The sequence below is a fragment of the Rhinolophus hipposideros genome, assembly GCF_964194185.1.
Source record: "Rhinolophus hipposideros genome assembly, chromosome: 26".
Classification (NCBI taxonomy): domain Eukaryota; kingdom Metazoa; phylum Chordata; class Mammalia; order Chiroptera; family Rhinolophidae; genus Rhinolophus; species Rhinolophus hipposideros.
In genome coordinates, this window is record NC_138072.1 from 18466801 (window position 1) to 18494535 (window position 27735).

At 36.0% G+C, this 27735-nt stretch overlaps 1 protein-coding gene across 3 annotated transcripts in view; it reads right to left on the bottom strand.

Moving 5' to 3' along the window:
• KMO (kynurenine 3-monooxygenase) overlaps positions 1-27735 on the bottom strand; it is a 40410-nt gene that overhangs the window by 9122 nt on the left and 3553 nt on the right. For all 3 annotated transcript variants that reach the window (XM_081039357.1, XM_081039356.1, XM_081039358.1), the window contains exons 2-10: positions 18378-18447; positions 17990-18087; positions 16678-16767; positions 12939-12987; positions 9328-9415; positions 7329-7494; positions 3406-3477; positions 2416-2537; positions 774-921 (exon numbers count right to left, since the gene is read on the bottom strand). In XM_081039357.1, the coding sequence (XP_080895483.1) occupies positions 774-921; positions 2416-2537; positions 3406-3477; positions 7329-7494; positions 9328-9415; positions 12939-12987; positions 16678-16767; positions 17990-18087; positions 18378-18447 (903 nt within the window). The remainder of the gene's footprint in view (positions 1-773; positions 922-2415; positions 2538-3405; positions 3478-7328; positions 7495-9327; positions 9416-12938; positions 12988-16677; positions 16768-17989; positions 18088-18377; positions 18448-27735) is intronic.

The following is a 27735-nucleotide window of genomic DNA, read 5'->3' on the forward strand; positions in this document are numbered from 1 at the left end:
TGCTGTCTATTGTGTTTTCTTTTCCTTTGGGAAAAAAAAAAAGTGAAGAAAAATAAAACACAACTTGGGATTTTTTTTCTTTTTTTGAGCCTAACATTATACACTTATGTATAACCTCTAAAAAAAATATTTTAAGATTTAAGTCTTGAATTACTGATAATCGTTTTCAAATTTCAAGCTATCAACAAACACATTTTCTAACTGCACAGAAAACTCTCTATGATTAATGCTTTTCTCTGAATTAAATTACTGGATCAAGTAATCCAAGACTTGACCCTGGTTAGTGTTCAATCTAGTTAAACAGCTGGTATGGTTGCTGAATTGATTTTCTCAGAGATTATGTGAGGATAGTTTTAGACTTTTTGTTTTAAATTAGTTTCAGGCGTACAAAACAACAGTGACTAGACATTGATATACCGCACAAGGTGATAACCCCAATAAGTCTATTACCCATGTAATACCGCACAGTTATTGCAATATTATTGACTATATGCCTCTTGCTGTACTTTACGTCCCCATGACGATTTTGTAACGACCAATTGGTATTAATCCCTTGACCTTTCTCACTCAGCCCTCCTACCCACGTCCCATCTAGTAACTATTCAGTTTGTTTCTGTATCTTTGAAACTGTTTCTGTTTTGTTTATTTTGTTTTTTATATTCTACATATAAACGAGATCATGTAGTATTTGTCTTTCTCAGTGTTATTTGAGATTTTTTAGTTGAGATTCAGCCAGAAAAATTTCAGTGACTTTCTAAGGCAAAAGAACTTACCGCGTTCATTCCTTGCCCAAAAAAGGGCACTATGGCATGAGCTGCATCTCCCATCAGCACACAGTGTGATTTAAAGTGAAAAGAAGAGCATTTTACAGATATCATGGCCTGGGCAGGCAACAGAAAGAAATCTTGTGCCAGGGCTTGCCTTCAGAGGAAAATAATCAGAATGTAAAGATATTAAGTTGGGTATTAAATATTGCGTAATTCACATTTACTGCTTTGATTACCATAGGATTTCTATGGAGAAATACATAAGAATGCCAGGAAGAAAACAGGAAAGGGGAAAAATTGAAGTTTCTTCTAGTCCCCAAATTCCATTGTTCTAATTACCTTCTTGGTTTGCAACAATGTTAATCACACCCCAAAAGAACAGATTTGGCTGTATTTCAATAACTTGAAATATGTCTGCATTTTATGACATGAAAATTTCATTATCATCCACATGGGTCATGCAATTTTCAACTATTTTGGTGTGTTTTAGATTTCTGTGGAAAAACTGAGATGCTACTATGTATCTGACTAAACTACAACAGATCAAAATAAAAATTAACGTGAATCTATATGTATTTGAAAATAGATAATTGTAATCAAGCTAGTATTTGTCAAGCATCTACAGAAGTTTTGTGAAAGCTGTAAGTAGAGAAATAGTACATATACTCAAGGGTCTTAAATATAGTTGGAGAGGCAAAAAAACAGCCATGGAACATAAGGGCTAAATTTTGGTGTACAGAGATTTCCTTCAGTGTCAAGAGAAGCAGAGATCAATACAGACTGAATTTGTCTGCAGTGAAGAATGAAAACCGAGAATTTTAAAATATCTGTCATAGGCTGCTATCCCTTTTACATAGTTAGTTCATCTATGTTCATCTAAGTTCAACTGCCCTAATAGTTAGGTATCTTGATTGATACCTATTTTAAGGATGAACTATCTGAGATTCAAGGAAGTAAGGGGCAGAAGCAGTATCAAAAATCTTATTCTTTCTGCAGCATTGTGCTGCCTCCACGAAGACATCATTAAAGCTACAAAATGAGCTGGCTTCCAGGAGGGACAGACAGTGGGAGCAGAAGCACCGAGTGAGACCAGATCATGAGGCCCACATGGTGGGTGATGGTGACACGGGCCAGGGCAGTCATGGGTTACAAACCAGGAAGCAAATACAATTAGCTGTCCATCTGGGGGAACTTTGTATGTGCCAGGCTCTGCGCTGAATGATTTACAGGTATGGTGTCCTTTAGTCATCACAATAACCCTGTGGGGCAGTACTATTATTACCACCTTTTTAATGTGAGGCTAGCTTACACAGCTAGTACGTGGTAGACCTGAGACCTGAGGATACAGGACGTACCTGCCATGCCACAGATTTGCATATCCACCAGGGGTCTGCACAAGATACAGAAGGGCCTGGGGACATTGAGTGACTTTTCTTTCCTAGAGAAACTGGCCATGCTGGGGTTGTTTAACTTCTGGCTCACAGCCCAGCATTCCCTCAGACTTTTGCTAACATCGTCTTCTTGTCAAGGTCACTGCACAATTGGTCACATTGAAGCAAAACTGAAATACGGTGCATAACTTTTATTTGAATTTCGAATAACTCAAACCAATGAAGCAAAAGGCACAATTGCACATCTTGAAACTTACTCGCCAATTAGAGGAACAGAATCTGGAAAGTACTTATGGAAGAAATCCAGTACGTCTCTACTTGTTAGGAGCTTTTCAAACTCTTCAAAGGGCATGAACAAAGTACACGTGAAAGATTTGTTCTGTGAGAAGAGGAAGAACAGTGTGAGAGAGAATTGAGGCCAGCGCTGCCAGCACACAGGTATATCCCTAAGTTACAGGCTTCTTGTTATGGCCGAGGGGCACATGGGGGGACTGTCTAAGCAAATAGAAAAGTTACCCTTGCCTTTCTCCCTCATTCCCAAAGAAAAGCTCTGCCAAGTTCCAGGGCTACTCCCCAGCTTCTCGGTTATTAGGAGAATCTCTACACTGTGAATTCTAGATATTTTCACCAAGAAAACAACACACTGCTTAGATTACTACTAGGTTGGTTGGGTTTAATTTCTCCTTTCTTCTCTGTTGTTCCTTTTAAGACAGTATGAATAGGCATTGGACCCTAGGACTGATAACAAGAGAAAGAAAAAGAAAGAAAAAGAACCAGAGAAATAGTTATAGCTATATAATAATAATAATAATAATAATAATAATAATAATACATGTATTTCATATATTTATATATTTTTAAAGTCTCTAGGGTCTAATGAAAGAACAGCCATACTCTTTTTTAATAACGTATATTCCAATGTTCTATAAACCTTAAAGGCTGAAAGTACTTTCTAGTATATAACCTAAATCTCGCTGGCTTTATTTTGGGGCCATCTTTTCCTACATTGTTTTGGGGGAGATAAGCCCCCATTAGTCATCCATGTATGTTAAATCTCCTTTCCAAAGTAAATAATTGGCCTTACTACAGGTTTTTCTTCAATAATCCCACAGTTACAAAGACATAATCACCAAATAGACTAAATAAGGACAAGATTAATTAGGTATACATATACTCAGCACAAAAGTAAATCATGAACAACATTAATTATGATGCAAAATTATAGTTAACAAAAAATTCTATACTACCATGTTAGGAAGTGCAATCATCATAAAGGTATTTCTAGGCCAAATGTGCAGATAATTAGGTTCCATGGCGTACTGCAGAAAAAAAGTATATATATATACATATGTTTGATTAGTAATTAAGGCAGCACATTTATAAAACAGACTCTGCTTATGTTATAATTGTGTCCACAGCAATTCAAATCAGCATCATATGCATGGCGCAATGCACATCTATCGTTACGTAAAGTAGAATTAGTCTGAGAAAATACTTTGTTCTATCTTTATAAACTCAACCTTAGGAGGGTTTTTGATATGAGGTATAATCCAAGATGTGAGAACATGCTATAAGGATATGTTCTCTTTCTTTATTTCCATGCACGCACATACACACACCTCACACGCACATACTTACACACGCATACTGGATATACATACACATATGGGGGCGCCAAAAAATGTATACAAGTGGACACTTTGGTCAATGTTGCTCAAGCAGTAGTTCGCCGTCATCAGAAGTGTCTGGACACTGATGGGAACCACTTGGAGCACCTCTTGTCATTGCAGAAGTCAAATGTGACTTGTATTCATCTTTTGTTATCGGTATATATTGAATGTTACAATTTTAATACAGTTTTCCTTTCTTAAAATGTGTATACATCTTTTGGCACCCTCTGTATATACTTATATAAAACATATATAGATGCATGAACTATATATGTATGTGTATATATGTGTGTGTAATTAACTATATATGTATGTGTATATATGTGTGTGTAATTAACTATATATGTATGTGTATATATGTGTGTGTAATTAACTATATATGTATGTGTATATATGTGTGTAACATATGTGTGTATAATATTTTTATACTTTATTTTTCATCTTATTTGGGGACTTATTTGTACATATTTTAAGGTCCTAATTTAAATTTTATGGCCCAAACTATATTTTACAAACAAGCCTCTTGTCACTTGTTTCCTACAACATAAATAATAGAGAGTTCTTGTCTCTTTAATGACCCCTCTACAACACAATAGCACCCTGAATAAGTATTGATTATTTTGGTAGATCAATTAACCCAAAGACCCAATTGACCCAAACCCTTAAAGTTACCAGGAGTAATATATATGTGTGTGTGTGTATATATATATATATATATATATATATATATATATATATATATATATATATACACATATACATAAAACTATGTATTGATTTCCAAATATTTCAATTTTGTGTTACTTTTCATAAATGTTTAGGAAGCACCTACCATGTACATATCTTACACATACCATGTATATATCTTACCTAGTAAGAAGAACACATGAATTACAGAGTAGTCTCCTAGCAAACATTTTCACTCTGTAATAATTAGTTTGTGTCTTAAGAGAAGAGACTGTTGCTTCCCGGCTTTTTTTTTTATCCCCAGAGCCTCAAAGAAAGCCCAATACACAGAATAGAAGTGAATAAATGCATAACCCTTTGACCTCAAATATCTTACATTGCAGTTGAATAGGCAAGATGTATCCATAAGGAAAGCCAAGTAACTTCCTTTTAGTAACAATTAAGTGGTAGAGAGATAGTAAGTGATTTGCTGCCAAATTAGAAGGATAGGAGATAAAAACTGGGCAGGTAAGAAATTTGTGGGGCTGAAGAGGTTAAAAGAAGGGATTTGTAGATTAGATAAGAATTGAAGGACAATGGCTTCTGGGTAGGGGTGAACCTTCTGAGTAAAGCAGTGTTTTTAGATAAAGAGACCAGCCTGCATGAGGCAAACTTCCTTGCTTTTCCCTTTTGCTGTCTTTCGACCACGTCTACAACATTTTAGAACTCCAAAAGATAAAGAATAGTGGATAAATGACAGCTGACCAATTTATCATTCATTGCAATAGTAGATGTTTAAACTGCTGATTAAAAGCTGGAAGATAATACATATCTCCTATCTTCACCATTGGCATAGATTATGGTTTATATATAGTTCTGATAACAAATATGATACCAAGAAAATTTTGGTGTTCATAAGTATTCAAGGACCCTACAAAACAACCCTTTCAATTTTCCAATTTTTAATTACCAATTTATACTCCAATAGCTATCCTTATCCAATAGCAGTCCCAAGGTCAGGCCTGTAGTAATTACCATTGGTCCTCTCACCACAAGTCTCTCTAAACATAATTTCTAAGCAAAACCATTTTGCTTGCTCTCAAAAGCATCTTTAAGATGAGTCTCCCATACATTTCCCCAAAATGCCCCTCTTTATTAACTCAATCTCATCACCCATCCTATCTCATTCCCACTCCGATCATTAGAAATTGAGTAAAACTATCTGCTAGATTAAAGAAAGGGAGAGGAGGAAAGGAAGGAAGGAAGGAAGGGAGGGAGGGAGGGAGGGAGGGAGGGAGGGAGGGAGGGAGGGAGGGGAGGGGAGGGGAGGGGAGGGGAGGGGAGGGAAGGGGAAGGGAAGGGAACAGAAGGGAAAAGGAAGGAAGGAAGGAAGGAAGGAAGGAAGGAAGGAAGGAAGGAAGGAAGGAAGGAAGGAAGGAAGGAAGGGAGAGTAATTTTCACTGGATTGCTTTTAGTCCATGTCAAAATATTCCCTGGTCTGGATAACATGTCAAAACAGTGGAGACTTTTTGCAAACCACTGATCATTACTATTAAATATGAATACCGAGAAAATAAATTACTGTCTTAAATCTACATTAGGAGGCATGATTCTACTCAAATCTGGTACAAATTTTCAAGAGAATCCTAATATCCTACAATTCAGAATTATCAGATCCTGGGCCATGAGAATAGGACCTACCAGAAAACCATAAAATAAGCATTGAAGAATTAGTATATACATTTTTGAGCAGAAAGAAATACATAGACAATAAAATGTTAAAATATGGATCTGACTGGTGGACACAGTTTGGTATACAACTGGTATATAATACCACTATCCCAAATTGACATTTTATAGCTATCTGAATTTTAAACAAATAGATTAAATCATTACCTTAAAAACACAAATGTTTTAAAAACTCATAGACACAGACAATAGTTTAGTGGTTACCAGAGGGTAAGGGGGCTGGGGGGAGGGAGATGAGGGTAAGGGGGATCAAATATATGGTGATGGAAGGAGAACTGACTCTGGGTGGTGAACACACAATGGGATTTATAGATGATGTGGTACAGAATTGTACACCTGAAATTGTGTAATTCATTAACAATTGTTACCCCAATAAATAAATTTAAAAATATATATATATATAAAAGGAGAAAAAAAAACCCACAATGTTTTATAAGCAAATCAAGTATTTAACTAATGCTCTTTGCTTATCCCTACTTATAAGCCAAGATCCTTATTCTTTCTGTTGGTATTTTAATTTTCCTTAGTAAGTTTCTACATTTATTTGCTAGTGACAAGTTAAATATACTTACCACATATCTGCCTCAGGCCACATATGGTTTAATGTAGGAACCAGGGAATGAGAAAAACTCAATGGAAATCTCTTTGCAACAACTTGCAGTTCACTTTATTTACTAATTATTATCAATTAAATCATGAGCGTAAGAAGTCTGGATTGTCAGTATAAGAATTGATGGGAATTTTTTCTCTCCCAAGAGAAAAAAACCCATTTTTTTTCTCCCAAGAGAAAATAGAAAAATGATATTATTATATAAGACAAATTCCGTGTGTGTTTCCCATAAGGTAGTGGTAATTTCTTTCTTTTTTACCAGTCAGGAAAATATATCAAAAGGTAAGGGAAAGTGATATTATTGAAAGGACACCTGTACTCCCAATTTATTATTAATTACAAAGTACTTGTGACAAACCTCACAACTGACCAAGACACATGACTGAGAACAACTGCACTAGAATATACTTCTACACTAATATGGGGAGGATGGGTACTGTGTATGGAAAAGGGATAAGAAAGGGAAAGGACTTACACCACCATTCTTAGGTGGAATAGTTAATTCCATGTACCCATGAGGAATGTATTGCTGACTATAATCAAAGCGTGGTTTCTTCATGAGGTGACTTCTGACAGTTGAATAGGCTCCATCACATCCTACAATGAGGTCACAAGTGACATCTTTGGGAACTTTGTCAGATCTGGAAAATAAACCATCCAAAAAAAGAAATGGTCTAATGGTGAAAATAATGATGTACCTTATCTGGGTATAAAAAAACAGCGAATCAACGGGACCAGTATTCCCTTTTACATATCTGACTTAGAGCTTTGAGTTGATAGGTATAAAATGTACATAACAGTTATCCCTATCAAGGGTTTTTTTGGGGGGGAATGAGAACAACACACAACCATACTGATTCATAAACACATGGTAAGCCACGGCAGTGTGACTAAGAGTTGAGTTGCCTGCATGAAGGAAGAGAATCTTGAAAAGAAGGTAAAATGTTGCAAGTAAAGGAAATGTATGGAGAACTGCAGGGATGTGACCAGGATTTTTTAGGAGCAATATGTTTGGCTTGAGCAGAGGGTAGCAGAAGATAAGCTTAAGAAAAGAATACAGTGTGGAAAGGGAAAGGAGGGAGGAGAAGAAGAGTATTCTGAATGTTAAGACAAAAGTTTTAAATACATTATCCTGGCAAAAAGGAGAAAATTTTTTCTATGGGGGCAATGATGTATGAGAAGTGGTAATTCGAGAAATCTGACTTGCAGCGGACATACTGAAGTGGAGGCAGAAGAGAAGGGAAATGAGGACAAGGTGACTGCAGCAGCCTCCATGCAGGGATGACAGCTGAGGGCTGTGACACTCAGGAAGAAGGAGACAGACTGTGAGGCCCACAGAACAGTTAGGAGAAAACAGGAAAAGGGGCACAGGAAAAAGGATTCTCATTATCTGGGTAATAATACGAGGGAAGTCAAGAGTGGGACAGGCTTGGAGAAACACCGATGTTCAACGTATTCAATATGTTTGAGATTCTGGCAAGAGGTACCTCTGAATGTGTTTCATGAGAAATTCACATAGATTAGGATTGGAATAAGGACTGGGAATGAAGGTAGAGGCCTGGGCTAGCGGTTCATTTTAGAGATGTGAATTTACAAGCAGCTGTTGAATGGACTATGAATCATGGCATACTCCAAGAGTGGGACATGAGGCTTGAAACTTTGAGGAAATAGAGTCAGCTAAGGAGAAGCAGACAAATAGCCTCCAGAAAGAGGAGAGAAGCAGCAGAACTGTGGAGGGTCCTATGTTAGAAGGCTGGAGAGAAGTTGAAGCAGAGTGTGGTCACCAGTGTGGAATACCGTGGCAGGGTGAGCGAGCACGAGGATTGAAACGAGTGGCATTTGTATTCAGAGGACATCTAAGACCTATTTTCAATCTAAAACTCATTGAAGAGTGCCAGGTGGGTACTAGACTAGTCAGGGGGAATCACTTCGTAAATTATATAAATGTCTAACCGCCATGCTGTATACCTGAAATTAATATAAAGTGATATTGATTGTCAACTGTAATTGAAAAATTAAAAAAGAGGGAAAGAGAAAGGGGAATAAGAGGTCCAAATTTCCAGGTATAAAACAAATAAGTCATGGGGATGTAATAATGTACAGCATAGGAACTACAGTCAATAATATTGTGACAGTGTGGTACGGTGTCAGATGGTTGCTCGACTTATGATGATCACCTCTTTAGTATAGGGAACATAATCAATCATGTGGTCATAACTTTGTATAGAGCCAAGTGGGTACTGTTGAATAACTATGAGGTATACCTGAAACTAATATAATATTGTATGGTAGCTATATTTTAATAAACATCTTTAAAAAATAATAAAATTCATTGACTCTAGAACATAGTTGAATTACCCTTCTGGTAATTACTTAACTCATTCAAGAGCCAAAGAACAAAGTTTACAGATACAATTCTCCATTCCAACCCTTCACTGCTTTACTGGGAAGGCAACAGGCTGGCTGGTGATTACCCAAGCACTGTGATCACTCCTTCCTCAGGACTGCATTTCAACAGCCTGTGGCCAAAGTGCACCTTCACGTTGGGATATTTCTCAACAGCTGGAAAAACAAAGAAAGAAAACAAACAAAAATAAAATCCCAATTCATATTTCACTTACTCAAATTGCTCTACTAATCATTTTCTGACAACAGTATGATAGCACTAGATATTTCTGCGTAACGTAAAAATGATTAGTTAAAATGATAATATGAGTTCTTTGGTAAATGTTCCAGAATAATTTGGTAGTAGAAGACATGAATAAAAATCAACTACCCTCATCTCAAAAAAAAAAAAAAGTAACTAATTTTAATTTCCATTATTCAAATTCTTACATTGTTGTAATTATTGGCACCCTGGGAAAGAAGTAGGCATTATGTACTTTAAAAGTTGCCTCTATCTTAAGGCTTTATTGGAAATATTCAGCCAAACTCTTTTTCTCTGTGCCTGCTGTAAGTCCTCTAGACTTCTGATTCCAGTTGTCACAAATGTAGATTATTGATACTAATTCTTTTTGTAATCCAACCATGGAACAATTAGAGGGAAAAAAATGAGTAAAACAATTTGAAACTCCTCAATCAATAGAATCAGATTATTTTAGTGCTTCTTTTTTTTTTTTTTTTTTTGCCTGCTATGAATCTTTGGAATTTAGTGAATCTCATTCTCTTAGCTATTAATCGTGTTCCTGTTATAGTAGTAAAATAAGATTTTTTGTCCCTCAAAATTTTTTCATGGACAGGAGAGCTGTAATTAGAGGCTATTTATTGATTTTTAAAGCTACAAATTAGGATGTAGGTGTTAGTTCAAAACTCTTCAGCTTATTGGAGTAACTGAGATCCTGGAAGGAATGGTAAGATGACAGATGACAAAAAGTAAAAAAAATAAAAATAAAAATAAAAAAAATAGGGAAAATATGTCTGTCTGTACTTAACTCTCTTTTTTTTGCCTCAGGTTTTATATTCCTTTGTTCTGTTTTGATTGAGTTTGAAGATTTTAAGATTCTTGGATATGGGATTGGAAGTTTTAGAATACCGAAAACTGAGTGACTTTAAACCAAGACTTATGTATAGGAAATCTTTTGGCAAATAACTTTAGAGAAACCAGAGTTTACCTGAACTAGTAAGGGAATGTTTTGGAATTGACTTTATATTCATTCATTCATTCTTTCATTCATTCTTAAATGTTTTCTAATACATCCCAAAGAATTTTCTATAGAACAATAGTCCTGGGATATGCTCCCAATGAATGAATAAATGAATGAATGAATAAATAAATAAATAAATAAATAAATAAATAAATAAATAAACAAACAAACAAATCTTCTGTGGTCAAATCCTTTGGAGAAATGCTAACACCCTGACCCTCCTGGCTATGCTGTCCTGGTCTCCAGCCACATGTGGTTCTTGAGTGTTTGAAATAAGGCTGGTTTGAATGGAGATGTGTTGCATGCATTGGATTTTTAAACCCTAGTACAAAAAGTAAAAAAAAAACCATAGAACAAAAATGTCTCATGAATAACTGTCATATTGCTTACACGTTGAAATGATAATATTTGGATATATTCAATTAAAATACATTTTTAAAATTAATTTCATCTGTTTCTTTTTAGTTTTTTTAATGTGGTTAATATATAATTTAAAATTACACATATGGCTGGCACTTGAGGCTACATATCAGACAGTGCTCTAGAAGATCTGCAATGCAGACTGGGAGAATAGAGGCTCTGGGAAGTACTGCTAGAGGAAAGACTTTTAACACTTGTTTAATGCAGGACTTGTCAAACAAACGTGACCATATGTCCTCTCTTCTGTTTGTTTTGCTTAGCAATTATTAACATCAAACAGAATAGTGAAGAGTGAAACAGTCCCACATGAAATGCTGATGCTGAAAAATGTTTGAGTTAAAATGTTTTAGAGGGGAAGCTTTTCAGTTAGGAAGAAATAAGCATTTATAACTGAGTGAATATGTGGAATAGGGAGCTCACACATTTGATGCTGTGTAAAGGAATAAAGAACTTTACATTCCAATCAAAGTTTGGGAGTCAAGAGATTCAGCATTTATTTTATTAATGTATTTATAGCATTACTAAAGTTCCATGCTGTGCAGCACAATTTTAATGAAAAACAGTGAGAGGAGCTTCTGATGTATATAATAAGATTGGATCTTGTCCATATGTTAGCTCCTTAGTGTTAGCAGTTGTTTCAAAAATAATATTGGTGACAGTGACTGTAGTAGTTAAAAGCATGCCTTTTGAAATAAAGACTTAAACTGAAATCCAGATTCTACCCCTTATGAACAGTGAGACCCATTATATTGTGGAGCCCTCTAAGCCTCCTTCACCATGTGTAGAACTGCGATACAAATAATTCCCACCTCACATAGTTTTCAGGAGTATTATACAAATCAAAGCATAAAAAGCACTTAACATAGTGCTTGGTGCCTCATGAATGTTTACTATTGTTTTTATCTTAATAAATTGAGATGATGCTAGTACCTTTTTAAAAAGTTGTTTTGTGAATATTTATTTTCTTAAGGTCAACATGAATATACCTAGCTGTTTAGCCCCACCCCACCCATCTACCCATCCAAAAGACAGTCTTACAAATGTAAGTGAAAAGTTGAAGTAAGCATACCAAATCCTATTTCTTAAGTCCCTGGTGAATCAACTGGAGTGACTTTCCCCATTACTTCTCCTCCCAGTTCAATTGAATTCAATTCAAAACACACATTGCAAATTTGCAAATTTGCATTGGGTGTGGAAGTATGGAGAAACACAGATAAATCATGGGGAAACTGCTCTCAAAAGGTCAGAGACTGCTGAACTGCATGAAGACAATTTGATTTAGAAGATAGGAGAAACACTTTAGGGGCATGCTTTGCAGGGAATGAAATCTGTTTAGTACAAATGCTGAAGAAGAGAAAAAAACTGTTATGATTAAGGGCTACGTGGGATGCGATTGCATTGATTAGCCAAGTTACAAATTTAGTTGGCAAATCGGGAGTTTCCACTAATGTGTAGGCCTTTTAGTTACTCGAATTAGAAACAACAGGGTTATATTTTACACCTTCCTCTTTCCCAACCTCCTCCACCCTCTAGTTATTTGGTCTCCTAAAAATATCATGAATCTATATCTTTCCCTCCAACCATGTTTCTATAGCTTTAGGCCAGGGCCTCGTTTTTTGCACACAAGGATTATGCCAATACTCTAAAGATTGTATTTCTCTATCAGCCTCCACACTACAGTTTTTCCTCTTTTCTGAAATACAAATCTAATCCTGTCACTTTGCAAATCATTAGTGTATGTATGTTGTCCCATTACTCCTTCGTTCCAGAGCCTAGAAGACAAGAGGAATTCAATACGTGTTGAACAAGTGCTTTTCACTTAGGTCATTGAAAAGATGAAAAAGAGATACCAGAGAATGAATCACTACTACTTTTCAAGAAGGAATTGGTATTGTACACAGTCTTGCTCTTAAAAACCCATAAAACGGAATAGTAAACAAGTCTCAGTAAATCCAGTGACAATATTAGTCTCATGTGCTTTATTCAAAATCACAACTGGTAAAATAAAGCATTTGACTTACCATTTAATAGATCCTTGTTTAGATTTTCTCTGCTTATAGAAAGAATATACTGTAAGAAAAATATAGTAGGTACTGTTTTTTTTCTGGAGAATAGACAAATATAATTCTACGTTATTCACTGAAAAATATCTATTATTTAGCAGAAAATTACAAGCTTAGTTTTATGACCTCTTAGCTAAGTAGTCTTTTAAAAGAATAAACATTTTAACCGAACACATATAATGCAATGCTTAAGTTTAAACTTAGGCTTTTTCAAATTTTGATACTATGAAAACCAAACCCTTCTCTTATAGGAAAATCTCATTTTCACTAAGATAGTTTTGTTTCAACAACAAATCGTAAATATCTTATTTTTATCTCAGATCTCCAAGTTAAGATGTTTAAAAAACTTCCAAAATGATAGGATCACTAGTATAAATGTACTATTTCCCAAAGAGACTACTTTGAAGGCCTTCATTTCAATGTGAAAGATTGTGTGTGTGTGTGTGTGTGTGTGTGTGTACGGGTGCACATGTGGTGGTGGTGGTGGTGGCTGTTGTGGGGAGGGTGTTGATAGGAATAGGATCAACCCACCCTAGCACATGTGTCGGTCATTTCTGACTTTATAGAATAATTCAGTGGGGCCGTCTATTCCATGAGAAGCGACAGGCACAGTACCTACGACCCAGCATACTTTTAGGGGTATATGAAAATGGTTTAATTTTAATTTCAAAATTTAAAAAAAACATAAATATAATGAATCTATAAGAATGAATTCAGCCTGAATTATACTAATATTTACACCAATGCACTCATCTAACTTTTAATATTTATTTTTTTAGAAAAAATCTAACTTTTAATATTTATTTTTTTAGAAAAATGGGCCCACAAAGGCAAGATTGATTACCTAGGGCCCTTCAAAGTCATAATGCAGCTTTGCAATTCAGGGTGAGTCTAGTGCTTTACAATTTTTAAGCGTATAATTTAGAAAATTATGGCATATCACAACATTGAACACAAATACGCTAAAATGTATAAATCTTCACTTCATCCAAATGCAGACATTTAAAATTAACCACTACATCTATGTTTGGTATAAAAATAACTTGGTCATGCTACAGAGGCAATGACTAAAGAAGAGTTTCCTATGTCTGCTATAAATTAAAACTAACAGGGACTTCTTAATTCTCTGCCTCCTATTTCTGTTTTCTGGTCTTCTATGTCATTAGTCCCCTCATTTCAAAGGAAACCAAACTTGTTATTCAAAGTATATTAGGAAACATTCTAATTATGAAGGCTCATTTACATGGGGAAAATATTCTTTCCATATCAGTAATTAGGCTTGGCTGACCTTTGAAAACTGATAGACACATGAGTCTTGTAGGATGACCACGGAGTGTCCCTGTCTCGTCTACTTAATATGTTTGGGTGATATTGTATCATAACCAAAAGTTAGTCACTCCCGGCAAGTCTCATATCCAATACCTATTCTCAAAGGTTGATTTTATAAAGAATAAATATACATAAACAAGTCAAGAGCTATAAAGTGTTCCTTGTAACCAAAATCATCATCATCATAATCATCATCTAAAAAACGTTGGATTATCTCCTTGGAGATAATAGACAATAGTTGCAATGTTGACTTTTTCAAATATATTAGAAAAAAAGTGTTTACATCCTACACCCTGAATGCCTTCAAATGAGAATGTTTCCTAGTAAGGGGGTGCCATTTCTCTAGTTTGGACATGGAAGAGTAGAAGTAAGAATCGAAGACCTCTTACCTTCTCTATATTAGAGAATGATTTGATAGTTGCCCAGGCAATTTGGGAGGGAGATGGGAGGAACAAGTGAGACAGAAAGAGCCTGGACAAAGCAAGGGAGAAAGGGCAGAGAAAACAATAGTCGGAGGAGGGAGGCTCAGAGAAGAGGTTCAGAAAGGATTGTCAAGACCAGATTGTGCACATTAGGGATTTCTAAGTTGTTTGCTGTTCTGTGCACAGTGTGAGCCCCCAAGGTCCCCCAGGTCTTCAGAATTGTTGGGGGAGGGGTCATTTCCTCCCTTTTCTAATGTATTGAAGGCCCCCAAATGGAAACTCCTACCAACAGCTCCATCTCCTTGGAGAATCATTGGTGGTGAAGCTACTTCTCTTCCTCTCTGATGGTGTGGATAGGGAAGCCAATTTGGGTTGCAGGTCCAAGTCACTCTCCTCATCTAGCTTTTCTCATTTTGAACCATATCTTATTCCTTGATCTATTTGTACTTCATTGATTTACTCTCTGTTGAGGGGATGGGTTTTTCAGCACTTTCCATGTTAATCCAAGAAAAAGATGGGACGATTATTGAGTCATTCTCAATTTTGCAGAAGAAATAGTGTCACAAAGCAGTAATGCCCAGCACACCTGTGAGGGCCTTCTGCACCACCCTCCACCTGCCATTGTCTGAGAGGAAACCTGCCTCATTTCTCTCTTGATGTTGAGCTCATGAAATCATGCAGCCTCTTTCCTCATCTATAAAGCAAGGTGGTTGGAGTCAATGAATCCAAGGTTGTTGATTGCTGTTAAAATTCTGTTATGAGAAAGTGCATTTACAGGTTTTCTCATCCAATTCGCACTTGGGTGTTTTTTAGAAATCTAATCTCACCCGACTTCCTCCCATAGATAGACTCTCACTTGAGTGGGATGACGCTATCTCACCTCCAATTTAAGATTTCAACAAAATGCCTGTCTCAGATGTCACTTTGTCTGTGAAGTCTTCTGTGAACACTAAAGCTTTCCCCTCTCTCGAACCACACAGCTGAGCACTCCTGCCGTTCACCAAGTCCTTGTTCCCATGAGAATATGTGCTTCGTCTCTTGCTTCTCCAAGTGTGGTCCAGGGACCAGCAGCGTGGACACCACCTGGGTGTGTTTGGGTTGCAAAAGCTCAGCCTCCACTCCAGCCTGGCAGAATTACATTGCATTTTAACAAGATACCAGGTGAGTCTAGAACGTTGTTCTACCTGCAATGGGAGCTCGTTGGAGGGTCAAAGACTCAGATGAATATCAACCTCACTTGGGTTTTGCACTGAAGAAAATGAGGCACTGCTGGATGAAGCAAGTTGGAGTTTTTTCTCTTGTTGATAGATGTTTGGTATATTTGTTCTCTCAAAGACAAATTTAGAAGATGTACTTACATAAAAATTTATACTTTGTCCAACTCTGTATGTTACTATGTAAAAGATTAGAAGAAAACACAAAGCTGGATAATGGATTTTCTTTGATAAACTACATCACCATCTGGAGTCCTGTTTTACAGATTATACAATACTGAAAGCATTTCTCGTTCATTCTATAAATTCTATTGTAATTAAATTTTGGGTAAGTCAGGGGAAGCAACATCATAAAACCCTCTAGAGTTGTTCTTGCATATCATACTTGACATTAAATAACATGCTAATTTTTCTCTATGTAATTGAAAGGAGATGGGAAAGAAAAGGTGTTCAGTATGAGCAAAGCATAGAGGGAAAAAACATGACAACAATAACTATGACAGTAATAGCCACGATAATAACTAACTTTTATTGAATATTTATTAGGGACTGGACTGTATCTCAAGTATCTCCTATGAATTAACTTGTTTTCCCACATTCTAGACCAAGGCAGGCAATGTCAAATGCAGGGCTAGAGAGGAAGGAAAGGAAGGGCCAACAAACAAGCAGCAAGTTCCAGACATTAGACTCCAGGCATAACCAAACAAGTATCTATTTCCAGGGTTAACATACTTGCGACTTTGTCCCATAGGGAATTGCAGTCTTTTTTCCTGAAAGAGAATGAATCATTCTTGCTCTCATAGGAATACCTTGGGATACAATCTGAAATAAAACCAGAAATACAAATTTCAATTTCTATAACATGGAATAATGCAAATCACATAGATATTGATTTTAAAGTGTGATTTTAAATATTTTCAAAAAAAATTAAAAATAATGTAAAGGACAATGGAAGCGCAATATGGTGGAAACTTAATCAGTGATGAATGTGTTTCTGCAAATGTTAGTTTTCCTTTTTTTTTTAACCTTTAGATTTTGGAATTGACTTCAAGTTTATCGGGTCTAAAGCAAACATGGCACTTGAGGAAAATGGTTCATTGTCAGAGAGGTTAAAAGTGATTTTTCGCAAGATCACAAATGAGAGCAACACGTGGGAAGTAAATCCCAGGACTCCTGAAACCCAGGGATTGTGTGTTCCTATAACATAGACATAAGAAAACTATAAAAATGCAAATGGCACTTACACTGATTTATAATATTATTTTAAGACACATTGTCAGCAAAAACCCTATTGAGAAAAATGCATTGCTTCTGTTCACATTTTCTAACTGCATGATCGTCAGTGACCTTGAGGCCACGTAAGATTAATCTACTACAGGCCCACAGTCCTTTTCCAAAAACTTGGGGCCGATTAGTTTCAGAACTCAGAAGTTTTCACATTTTAGAGAGGTAGTAGTGCAAATGTGGTATCACATAGCACCCAGCAGAGTGTGGGCTGCCCTCTCATAATCGAACACAATATTTCTGTAGCAAAACATAGTTGCACCAAATGAGATTTTTTTTTTTTTTAAGGCCCCAAAAAGTCCCGCATCAGGCCAAATTTGCTGCTGAATGGCTGATGAAAAGCTTTCTATTTTTAGAGCTTTTCTGGGGATAGAATTGTGGATAAGAGACGATGGACACATATAATCAAAAGAATGGAGTTTGCCTGCCTCCTGTGATCCTAATGCCATTGCAGATGACACCTTTTGAGGTAGAGATCTACCATCCTGTGGAGAGCCAGCCTCAGAAGCAGCAACCAGGTGGGAGTGCAACATCCCCCTGCCCCATATCATGCCTCTTGTCCTCGATCCCCCAGGGGACTCAAATGTCAAATGTCCATCTTCTTGCCAAATTTAGAAGTTTGAAAATGTTGCAGAACGAGTCTTCATACAGAGTTCTTGGCATTCAATCGTGCTTTGAACCGGGATGAAATCAAGACCATGCAATTGTTGAAAAAATAGCAGGTATTGTCTTGTGTAAGGAAAATGCAAGGAAAAAGTACCTGATCTTCTAGGTCAATGGCTTTCAAGGCTTGTCTCCCTCTATAAGAAAGAGCCAAGTTAATGCTTCTTCCACGTGCTGATTTAGCCACTCGAATATCTAAGACATTGGAAATAGACATCATGTTACACACGTCTCCTCACATCCCAGGACAGAATGAGCATATAAGACCTCATCAGCTGGTGCAGTCAGGACCAAATTAAAAGACCTTGTTCACTCTTTTAAAGAAAATACAAATAGTGAGAAATTTGTATTAAATGAATTTAGATAGTTGAGGTTTAAACAATCATAACAGTTCCTCTTATGTTCTTAAATGTTTTTTAAAAAATCTAAAGAGAAAGATGTCAGAGAATGAGAACTACATCTCACAGTTTTCAGTATTGTCTTACCTTCCCTAGCTTCATATACATCGACTTGGAAATTTCTCTTTGCAAGGAAGCATGCATTTAATGATCCGACCTAGGAATCAAAGCAATTTTTTTCATATTTTTATCTGATTCCACCAGTATAGGGAATTTTCAATTAAACTTGTTGGAGTGACATTGGTTAATAAAATTATATAGATTTCAAGTGTACAATTCTATAATACATCATCTATAAGTTGCATTGTGTGTTTGCCCCGCAACGTGAAATCTCCTTTCATCACCATATATTTGACCCCCTTTATAAAAATTTTTACCGACAAAATGCTGTGTGTGGCTGTACTTTTTTACTAGACTTGGTTATCACAGTGAGCTAACTTAGTCACCACTAGAAAGCATTATTTGCAAAAATAATGGGATACTTCAAGATTAAATGGTATAGATCACTTTATAAATTATATGTCTAACCACTACACTGTGCACCTGAAAGTAATATAAAAGTAATATTGAATATTGAAAAGGATTAAATGGTATAATTTTAGAGGCAGGTTTTTTTAAAAAACTTTTTATAGTGAGCTATAACTTTCATACAGAAAGATCATAAAACGTGTACAGTTTACAGACTAATTAGAAAGCAAACACCCATATAACCACCTCTCTGGTCAAAAAGTAGAACAATGTCACCCCCCTAAAGCTGCCCCAATGACAATCCCCAATCTTTCACCAAGAGGTAAACATTATGGTGACTTGTTATAACCAATCTTTGCTTCTTTATAGTTTTATCAAGTAGGTATATTTCCCTAAGCAATATAGTTTAATTTTGGCTGTTTTTGAATCACACAATTAGAATCACACTTGTGTATTTTTTTTGCATCTTGCTTCTTTAACACAACAATATGCTATGAGATTCATCCAAATGTTTGCACATAAACTCCAGGCCATCCATTTTCATTACTGTATGATTTTTCATTGTATGAAATCTCACAGATTATTTAGCCATTCTACTATTGAAGGACATTTGAGTTTTTTTCTGGTTGGCATATATTATTGACAATGCTGCAAATAATATTTTTGTATATGAATCCTAGTACATATGTGCATGATTTGTCTAGAATTTTATACTTGGGAACCAGAATCCCTGCCCAAAGCTTTATGTTTCTTCACCTTTGTTATGCCAAGTATTTCAAAATTTTGTATTAATGGGTTTTTCAACCAGCAGCTTCTGGGAGTTTGTCTTTGCTAGCAGTTGATGTTCTCAAACTTTTAAACATTTTGGTTGGAGGATAAAATAGGGAGGAGTGTGTTTAATTTGCATATGACTGGTTACTAGGAGGTTGAACACTTTTTCATATATTGATTAACTGTTTAGACCTCTTCTTTTGTAAAGTGTTTATAAAGTCTCTTGCTTATTTCCTATTGGGTTGTCTGTCTTTTTTTCCCTATTAATCCTTTGAGTTATTTATAGATCTGAGTACAGAGTCTGCCATATTTAAATGGTGCAAATATTTTCTTCCATTTTGTGGCTTCCTTTTTAAACTCTGTAGTATGTTTTAAGGATGAGAAGCTCTTTGTTTTAATGTAGTCACATTTATCAATATTTTACATTATTGCTAATGCATTTGGTATCTTGTTTAAGAAGTCTTTTCCTACTCTGAGATTAGGAAGAATTTTTTTGTCTATTGTTCTCTCAAAGCTTAAAGGGTTGCCCTCCTAATAGCTTTATGTAGGTTGCAGTGCTTTATCTGTTGCCTCATCAGCATAATAAGCATGCATGTTATACATTGTCCAAACCCATAGAATGTACAACACCAGGAGTGAACCCTAACATAGACTGTGGACTTTGGGTGATATGATGTGTCCAGGTAGGCTTATCAATTGTAACAAATGCTCCACTCTGGTGTGAAAGGTTGATAATAGGGCAGGGAGGATATAGGAAATCTCTGTACCTTCCCCTCAATTTTACTATGAAACTTAAACTGCTCTAAAAACTAAAGTTCTGATAAACAAACAAGCAAACCATGTTTTCCTACGAGTATGTAGCCAATACTGAAATTATGAATATATTACTTGTCAACGTTTGGTGCGTCTGGAGAGATCATTTTAAATTGCTTCCCTTTCAATCCCTCAACTGAAATGACTTCAGCTTCTATTGCTGTCACCATTTTCTCAACAGCAATCAAGCTGCTTTAGCTCACAGTGTGACTTGGTGCCTGGCATAGAAAACTGTGTGTTTAGACACCTTTTTCATCACTTTCTTCGCTTCTTTCCAGCGAAGCTCTGGACTCCTTTAAGTCTCACTTATTACAGTTCTTGATTTAATTGCAGGTGATTTCCTTCTGTTAAACATAAACCTCTTCTTAAATCTCTTTCTGCCTTCTGTGCTTTCTTCCAATTTATAAGAAGTTGCCTATCTTCTTTTCACTTGTGTGTTACAGAATATCTAGTAAGGGCAATTGTAGTGAATAAGATGGTATCAAGGAAAAGAAAAAATATAAGCTTACACTGAAGTTCATACAATAAAATAAATGTCTTCCAAAAGGTGAATTGCTTTATAGCATTTACAGGGGAAAAAAGGATTAAAGGCTAAACAGAGTGGTCTCACTGAGCACTGAGAGGAAAAGAGAAAGGTTTGTGAATCTCCTCTTTCTTTCCTAGTGTTATAATCACCACTGCCTCCTTTATGGTGGTGGAAAATGGGAAGGGAACAGGATATCAATCAGGAACCAACAGAGTCAGGAAAGTCGGAATGAGGCTGGAGGAAGTAATTTAGGAATGTGTCTTTCTTATTGGGTAAATAGGCTGGGCAGAAATAAGAGTAGGGCATACAAGCCACAATCTAAATGACAAATGATCAGTGAAAACCGAATGTAGGGAAATGATCTAGGAGTAGAGAGACTGAGGTTCCAAAGCAAGAATACTATGTATCCATTTCTCGGGAATTCCACTATAGTGGAGTAAAAGAGCTGCGACAAGTGACATGCAAACAAGAGTCACAGAGACTGTGTTCAGGACAGGCTCAGCTCTAAGCCAATGGTGGGCTGATGGTTTTCTTTTCATGGGTTTGTTATGTTCCTTTTCTTTGACCAAAATTGATCCCAGGTTCTGGGGAGAGGAGGGTGCCTCAGGTGGAGATTCTGATTCAGGCCCTCCCAAGGTTGGTAGGTGTTGATCCCTACCTCTCCAACACATAGGTGTTTGCCAGTTGAACATGTGTAAGTGGTTCCTCATTGAGGGCGGGAAAGAGGGAAGCTTAAGTGGCATGAACACAATAGGAATAAATATAATCTGGGTTCATGAAAGCACCAAGGTGCTGGGGAGGATGAGGGCCAGTGGGGTCTTATGAGTTGCTTGCAATTATCTTGTCAAGCTGAATATTCATTCACATATCCTATAAACCCGTTTAAGGAATCTACCCAAGAGATACTCCAGGAAACATGTGCCAGAATGCTCAGAGTGGCACTTTTTATAACTAAACGGATAAACAAAAATACTGGAAACAGCCCAAATAGCCATCACAGAGGAATGGACACTAGATTATGTCATATGCACATAATGTAATGCAACAATATGACTATATTAGTAATGCTATACGTGAAAAGACTGAGTCCCAGGTGATTTGGTACTGTATGATACTCTTATAAAATAAAGACGACTAAAACAGATCCACAGATATATGTATATACATAATTTTTAGAAGTATATATGTTATTTATGTGTACATTTATGATACATATATGTATGTAAAACTTTTATATATGTATGTATATGCAAGGGAATGATAAACATGAGATTCAGGGCAATGCTTATAATGGGTGGAGGAGAAGTACAGAGGTTGATATGAGTCTTTAGTAATGTATTAATTCTCGTGTTGGGTGGTGAGTTCAAAGGTACTGCTTCTGCTTGTTAATAAACAAACAAGCCAAAAAGTGAATAAGAATGTCTTCTCCAACACCAGTCATAATAATGTGTCCTGAAACAAAGGTTATGACAATTCCAATTCTGTGTAACTGAGATTCGCATAAAACCAAAAGAAAAACTATATATTGGTAGATGTTATAGCTCAGCTAGAAGGATTAGTAATAGGGTTAATCAAGTACTTTTCAGACTCTAACTTTCTTTCCCCTTCTCAGTTTCGGTAAAATGTGCAGAAATAACTGTCAGTACCTTCTTTAGTTGTTACACTGGCAAAAAAGCTACTAAGAAATAAAGATATAAATGGAAAGGAAAATGTGTGTACAGTATTCTGAGCCCACCACAAACTCTTGGTGAAGTCACAGCTGGTTTCTGAGAATAAATCGGGGAGAGCGTGTTGAGAGAAGTGAAGAAATGGGGCGAGGTTAGACACCTGGATTCAGTCAGTTTTCATGATGCCAGTTCTTGGAGTTAAGCGTTGATAGAGATAGAACAGTTCTATGAAGGACATGGACAATTATGAAAAGTCTCTGTATTTTTATTTTGAAGCACCAAAAATCCAGAAGAGAAAACTCTTTTGATCATAAAGTAATTTGTCAAATCAAAGTTTTAGTAACAACTGAGCTAGCCTGTTTGTGTGCAAGCAGAGCTCCGGGGATCTTCCTGTTTACATAATCATGGATTTACCCAATTTACTGTTCCATTTCTCCACATTTTTTCTGTCTCTTCTTCCTTTTTTACAGATCATGTGCTTTGACCCCACCCTGCCCATTATAATGATGCCTAAGTTACCAATGAAAAACATTATTTGTAAACTTCTTTCGCAAAACGGCTGAGATACGCTTCCTGAGTGTTCAAGTGGGTGTGTTTTTACATAATAGGGTCACTAAGTTTCTGCTGACTCCCATGTGACTTCTCCAGCAATGATTATCCAACTGTCCAATGACCATGAGGAATCAGTAAATTTAAAGTTATAAATGGTGACTCGACTAGGAAGTGGCATCGTTATTATTAAAATTCCTTACATTTATACCTCTTTATTGTAATGTGTTTGAAATTATTCTGAAAATGTAATGCTAAACATGTGTAAAGTACTTTTTTCTGGAGGATAATTTTAAATATATATTATGTATTGATAGTCTTAAAAATATGAGGGAATTTCATTGTATGTATGTACTACATCTTCTTTATCCAATCATCTATTGATGGGAACTTGGGTTGCTTCCATATCTTGGCCCTTGCAAATAGTGCTGCTATGAACATAGGGGTGCATGTATCTTTTACACCTGAAATTATACCTGAAACTAATATAAAATAATATTGAATGTCAACTGTAACTGAAAAAATCATTTGTAATAACATGGGGGAATTGCAGAAAGCAGCACCAGCTATTTCTCACCTGAAGTTGGCCTCAGCATGGCATTACATTTAGAGAAACAATTGTCCTTCAACCTAAGATATATTAAATGTAGTCCTTCAAAAACATCAGACCTAGACTATACTCAAAACCTTCTGAAAATAATCTTGCTCCACTCACTCTCAATCTCTTTCGTGTGCTTTGCAGCTAGACTTCTCCTACATTCTAAGCAGTCAAAATCCTCTCCCCAAGTCATTTCAGACTCTTTTTTCCTTGTATCTTCTCTCTTCTTTCTCATTTCCCTTTTATCTTTACTCCAGTGCTCCCTGATACTAAGGCCCAAGAGCCAATGGGGCAGGTAGAAAGAGAGTGTGGATCTTAGGGGTTTCTGCAGATTTGGTCCATTTCATTAAAACTTACCCATTGGCGGACCATTTCATTACTGTGATTTTATCAAAAGAAATGAGTGTGTGCCATACAATTGTTTATAATCCTAAAAAACTAAATAATAATAATAATAATAAATGTCCATTTATAAAGGCATTGCATACAATGAAATGTAATGCAACTATTAAATATTTTGACTTAAAATATTTTTGACATAGAAACATACTCATAGTATACTATTCATTTTTAAGGAAATCATAAAATAAAATATACAGCCTGTTACCCTTTTTAAACAAATATCATGTGTTTTATATAAATAGAAAATGTTAACATTGGTTCTCTCTGGTAGTGAGATTATGGGGGTTACTTTTTCCTTTTGTGTTCATCTGCCTTTTCTAATTTTTTATTTAAAAGCCTTGAGTTCTTACTAAGTATCAGGTATTGTAGTTTGTATCAGATATAGAAAGACTGATAAAATACAAGTGATACAAAAAATATTAACATTACATTTAATATCTCTTAGGTTGAAGGACAATTGTTTCTCTAAATGTAATGCCATGTGCCGATTTCAGGTAAAAAATAGCTGGTGCTGCTTTCTGCAATTCCCCCATGTTATTACAAATGAATTTTTCAGTTACAGTTGACATTCAATATTATTTCATATTAGTTTCAGGTGTAATTTCAGGTGTAAAAGATACATGCACCCCTATGTTCATAGCAGCACTATTTGCAAGGGCCAAGATATGGAAGCAACCCAAGTTCCCATCAATAGATGATTGGATAAAGAAGATGTAGTACATACATACAATAAAATTCCTCATGTTTTTAAGACTATCAATATATTATATATATATTTCAAATTATCTTCCAGAAAAAAGCACAATTTTAAATTACCATCAACAGTGTGTGACTGTGCTCTTTTCTCTTTGAGTGGACAAAAACATATGCAGGTGGATGGATGGATATATTTGGACAGACAGACAAACCATCAGAGAGTACTTTAGGATAAGTGAAAAGGAAAGAAAAACACATTCTTTGCAGGCAGTTAAAGCTTTCAGCAGTCTAAAGTTATTAGTTCCATTTCAGATACTGCTCACCAGGCACTAAATAAAGTAAATTCTGAAGGGGATGAATTCTTTGTATTATGTCATTAGAGCAGGATTCAGGGGCCACCTTAGGAGTCCATCAGGGTAGTGAGAAAATCTCAAAATGTTAGTCAAGGATGTTAGAGAAATATAGACACATAAGCAAGACAGCTAAAAGAAAACTTGTTTGATGAGAAGAATTGGGGCACAAGCAAAGTACAAAGGAAACTGAGTAAAGCTAATAGAGTGAGATTAGCATTTGTTCCCAGACTTTGAGCAAATTCAGGGTGACTTTTACATCAACTTCTGTTTGAGAAGGTACTAGATATCAGGGGAGTAATGAGGGGTTTTCATATTTAAGAAGGTTCAGTGCCTGGAGAGTAGAAAACAAGAATGAAGTGAAGAAAGTTTTTTTTTAACTTTAGTATTAATGAATAAGTATAATAATAAAGGCCAATAGTAATTAAGTTCTTTACATGGTTTATAGCATTAATATTTACATAAAATACAAAGTATTAGGTTGGTGCAAAAGTCATTGTGGTTTAAAAGGTTAAAAATAATTGCAAAAACCACAATTACTTTTGCACCAACTTAATATTTACTTGAACCAAGCTATGTATAGACCAAGATTATAAGACAGTTTGAATGTGTCTATAACACTTACTTCGGGGTAAGTAAAAATTCTGGGTGACATTTGATTTCTGATTTTACAAAGATTAGATTTAGAACAAATCTAGAAAGCTGTGAATGAGGGAGTATGAAAAAAGAGTAGTAGAATTTTAGAGTTAAAAGACTTAGTGGCTTAGTTTTAGCCCATGAAGAAGAAACTGAGACACAGGAAAAGATTCCCTGGGCTTCTAGCTGATTGCGGACCTTCCTCTGCTCAGTCTGTTCACTGTCTAATGCTGCTTCTGTCCCGTGAAGCTGCATGAAGAATGGGTGGTGAAATGTAAAGAACCAAAGGAGATGGCAGAAATACAGTCTAGGGCCAATTTGGTATCAAGACTAATGTGAGTATATAAATTCATGATGAAATTTAACATCAATAGCTGTGAGACACAAGCTCTCAGTGTCGAGGTCAAGCTGCTTCCAAGGCAGTTTCATCTGCAGGGGCCACTAACTTGACTACCAGGGGCAGGGCATGGTTATCAGTAGTAAGTCACAAAAGACACGAGTCTCCTTCCCCTGAAGGTGAACGACTTCGCCCTCTAAATATGTTTTAAAGGAGAATTTCGATGGGTCAAGTATAGGAAGAATGACTCACACAACACTCTGTAGATGGATTGCCTGTCGACAGGGGAGACAGAAGAAATGCTTCAACAATACTCTAAAATACACCTGCAGAGTGTGTGACAGAATAGTGTCACATACTGCAGCAGCGGGCAGCAGCTAAGCCTGGAGTGCTTAATAGACCTTTTAGCTAAAGTTCTACGCTTCAACCAGAAAATAAAGGCTTGAGTAGCTGTAGCTGTCACTAAAAGAGTGTTCTTTGGCTCTGATCATGTCCACCATACCTGTAAACACTGAAAATATTCATTAGAAGCAGCATTTCTGAATACATACAAAGGATCCGCATAGAGACATAGCTTAAGGATATATGTACAGATTAGATAGACTTTCTTTTGATTTGTCTGGTTTGTCACTTTGTAAAGAAAAGAAACATATCACTTGAACACAAAGTAAGTCAGCTTGTATGTCATGATTTTTTTTTCCCCCTTAGATTGACTTGTTAGAATTGGAAAACTACCTCAACCACTTTCAGCCTGAAAAGTAGAGACGTTTTTTTCAAATCCTTCTTCATGTTAGTCTTTCAAAGGATTATGTTCCTTATGACACCATTCTGATGAAAAACATTGTCTTTCTTCTAATGCCCATAACTTCTAAGAGCATGATTCCCACTTTGTTCTGAAAGCAAACTCGTGCACACAAAATATTTTAGTGTGTTTGACTGTATAAGACATTGGGCTAACCTTTATAAAAGGGAAGGGAGCAAGACCTAAAGATAAGACAATCTTTAGAATCATGAAGTTAAAAACTTTCTATGGGGAACAAACTATGCATATCCATATTTTTAATAGAATGTAGCCTGTGAGAAAGGCAAACAAAGCCATGTGGGCATTTATAGAAAGGAAGAAGGATTTACAGGCTCAACCTGTAGCTTCCAGGCGGTAATATCTCTGGCAGGGGCCATCGTTGGGGAGCTACGTTTCACACAGGAAGGAAAAATCAATACAGTGATTTTACTAAATATTCAGAATAATGTTCTTGAAATATTGTTTTAACGTCTTTTACCACTCTTTAATAGTTAAACTTTCACCAGTTTATGATTCTGGTTTACTGTTTCTTTCACCTTTAGTTTTTCAGTAAGACTTCCTTCATTGATCTGTTGATGCCTTCTGATTTCTTTGACCTGACATGTCTTCAAAGGACAGAAATCAATTGGTTTATCCTAGGATCAGATGGTCACTACATTCTTAGAGTAACTTTTCACTAGACAAGGCTACCACTGAAAAAACATAAAAATGTTCACGGTATTCTTTGGATGGCTAAGTAAAGGTTTCAACTCAGTTGCAATTTTTTTCCTAGGAGCCAGTGAGAGTTTTTAATGTATTGTTAGACAGTGTAAGGTCCTAGGATATGGCCC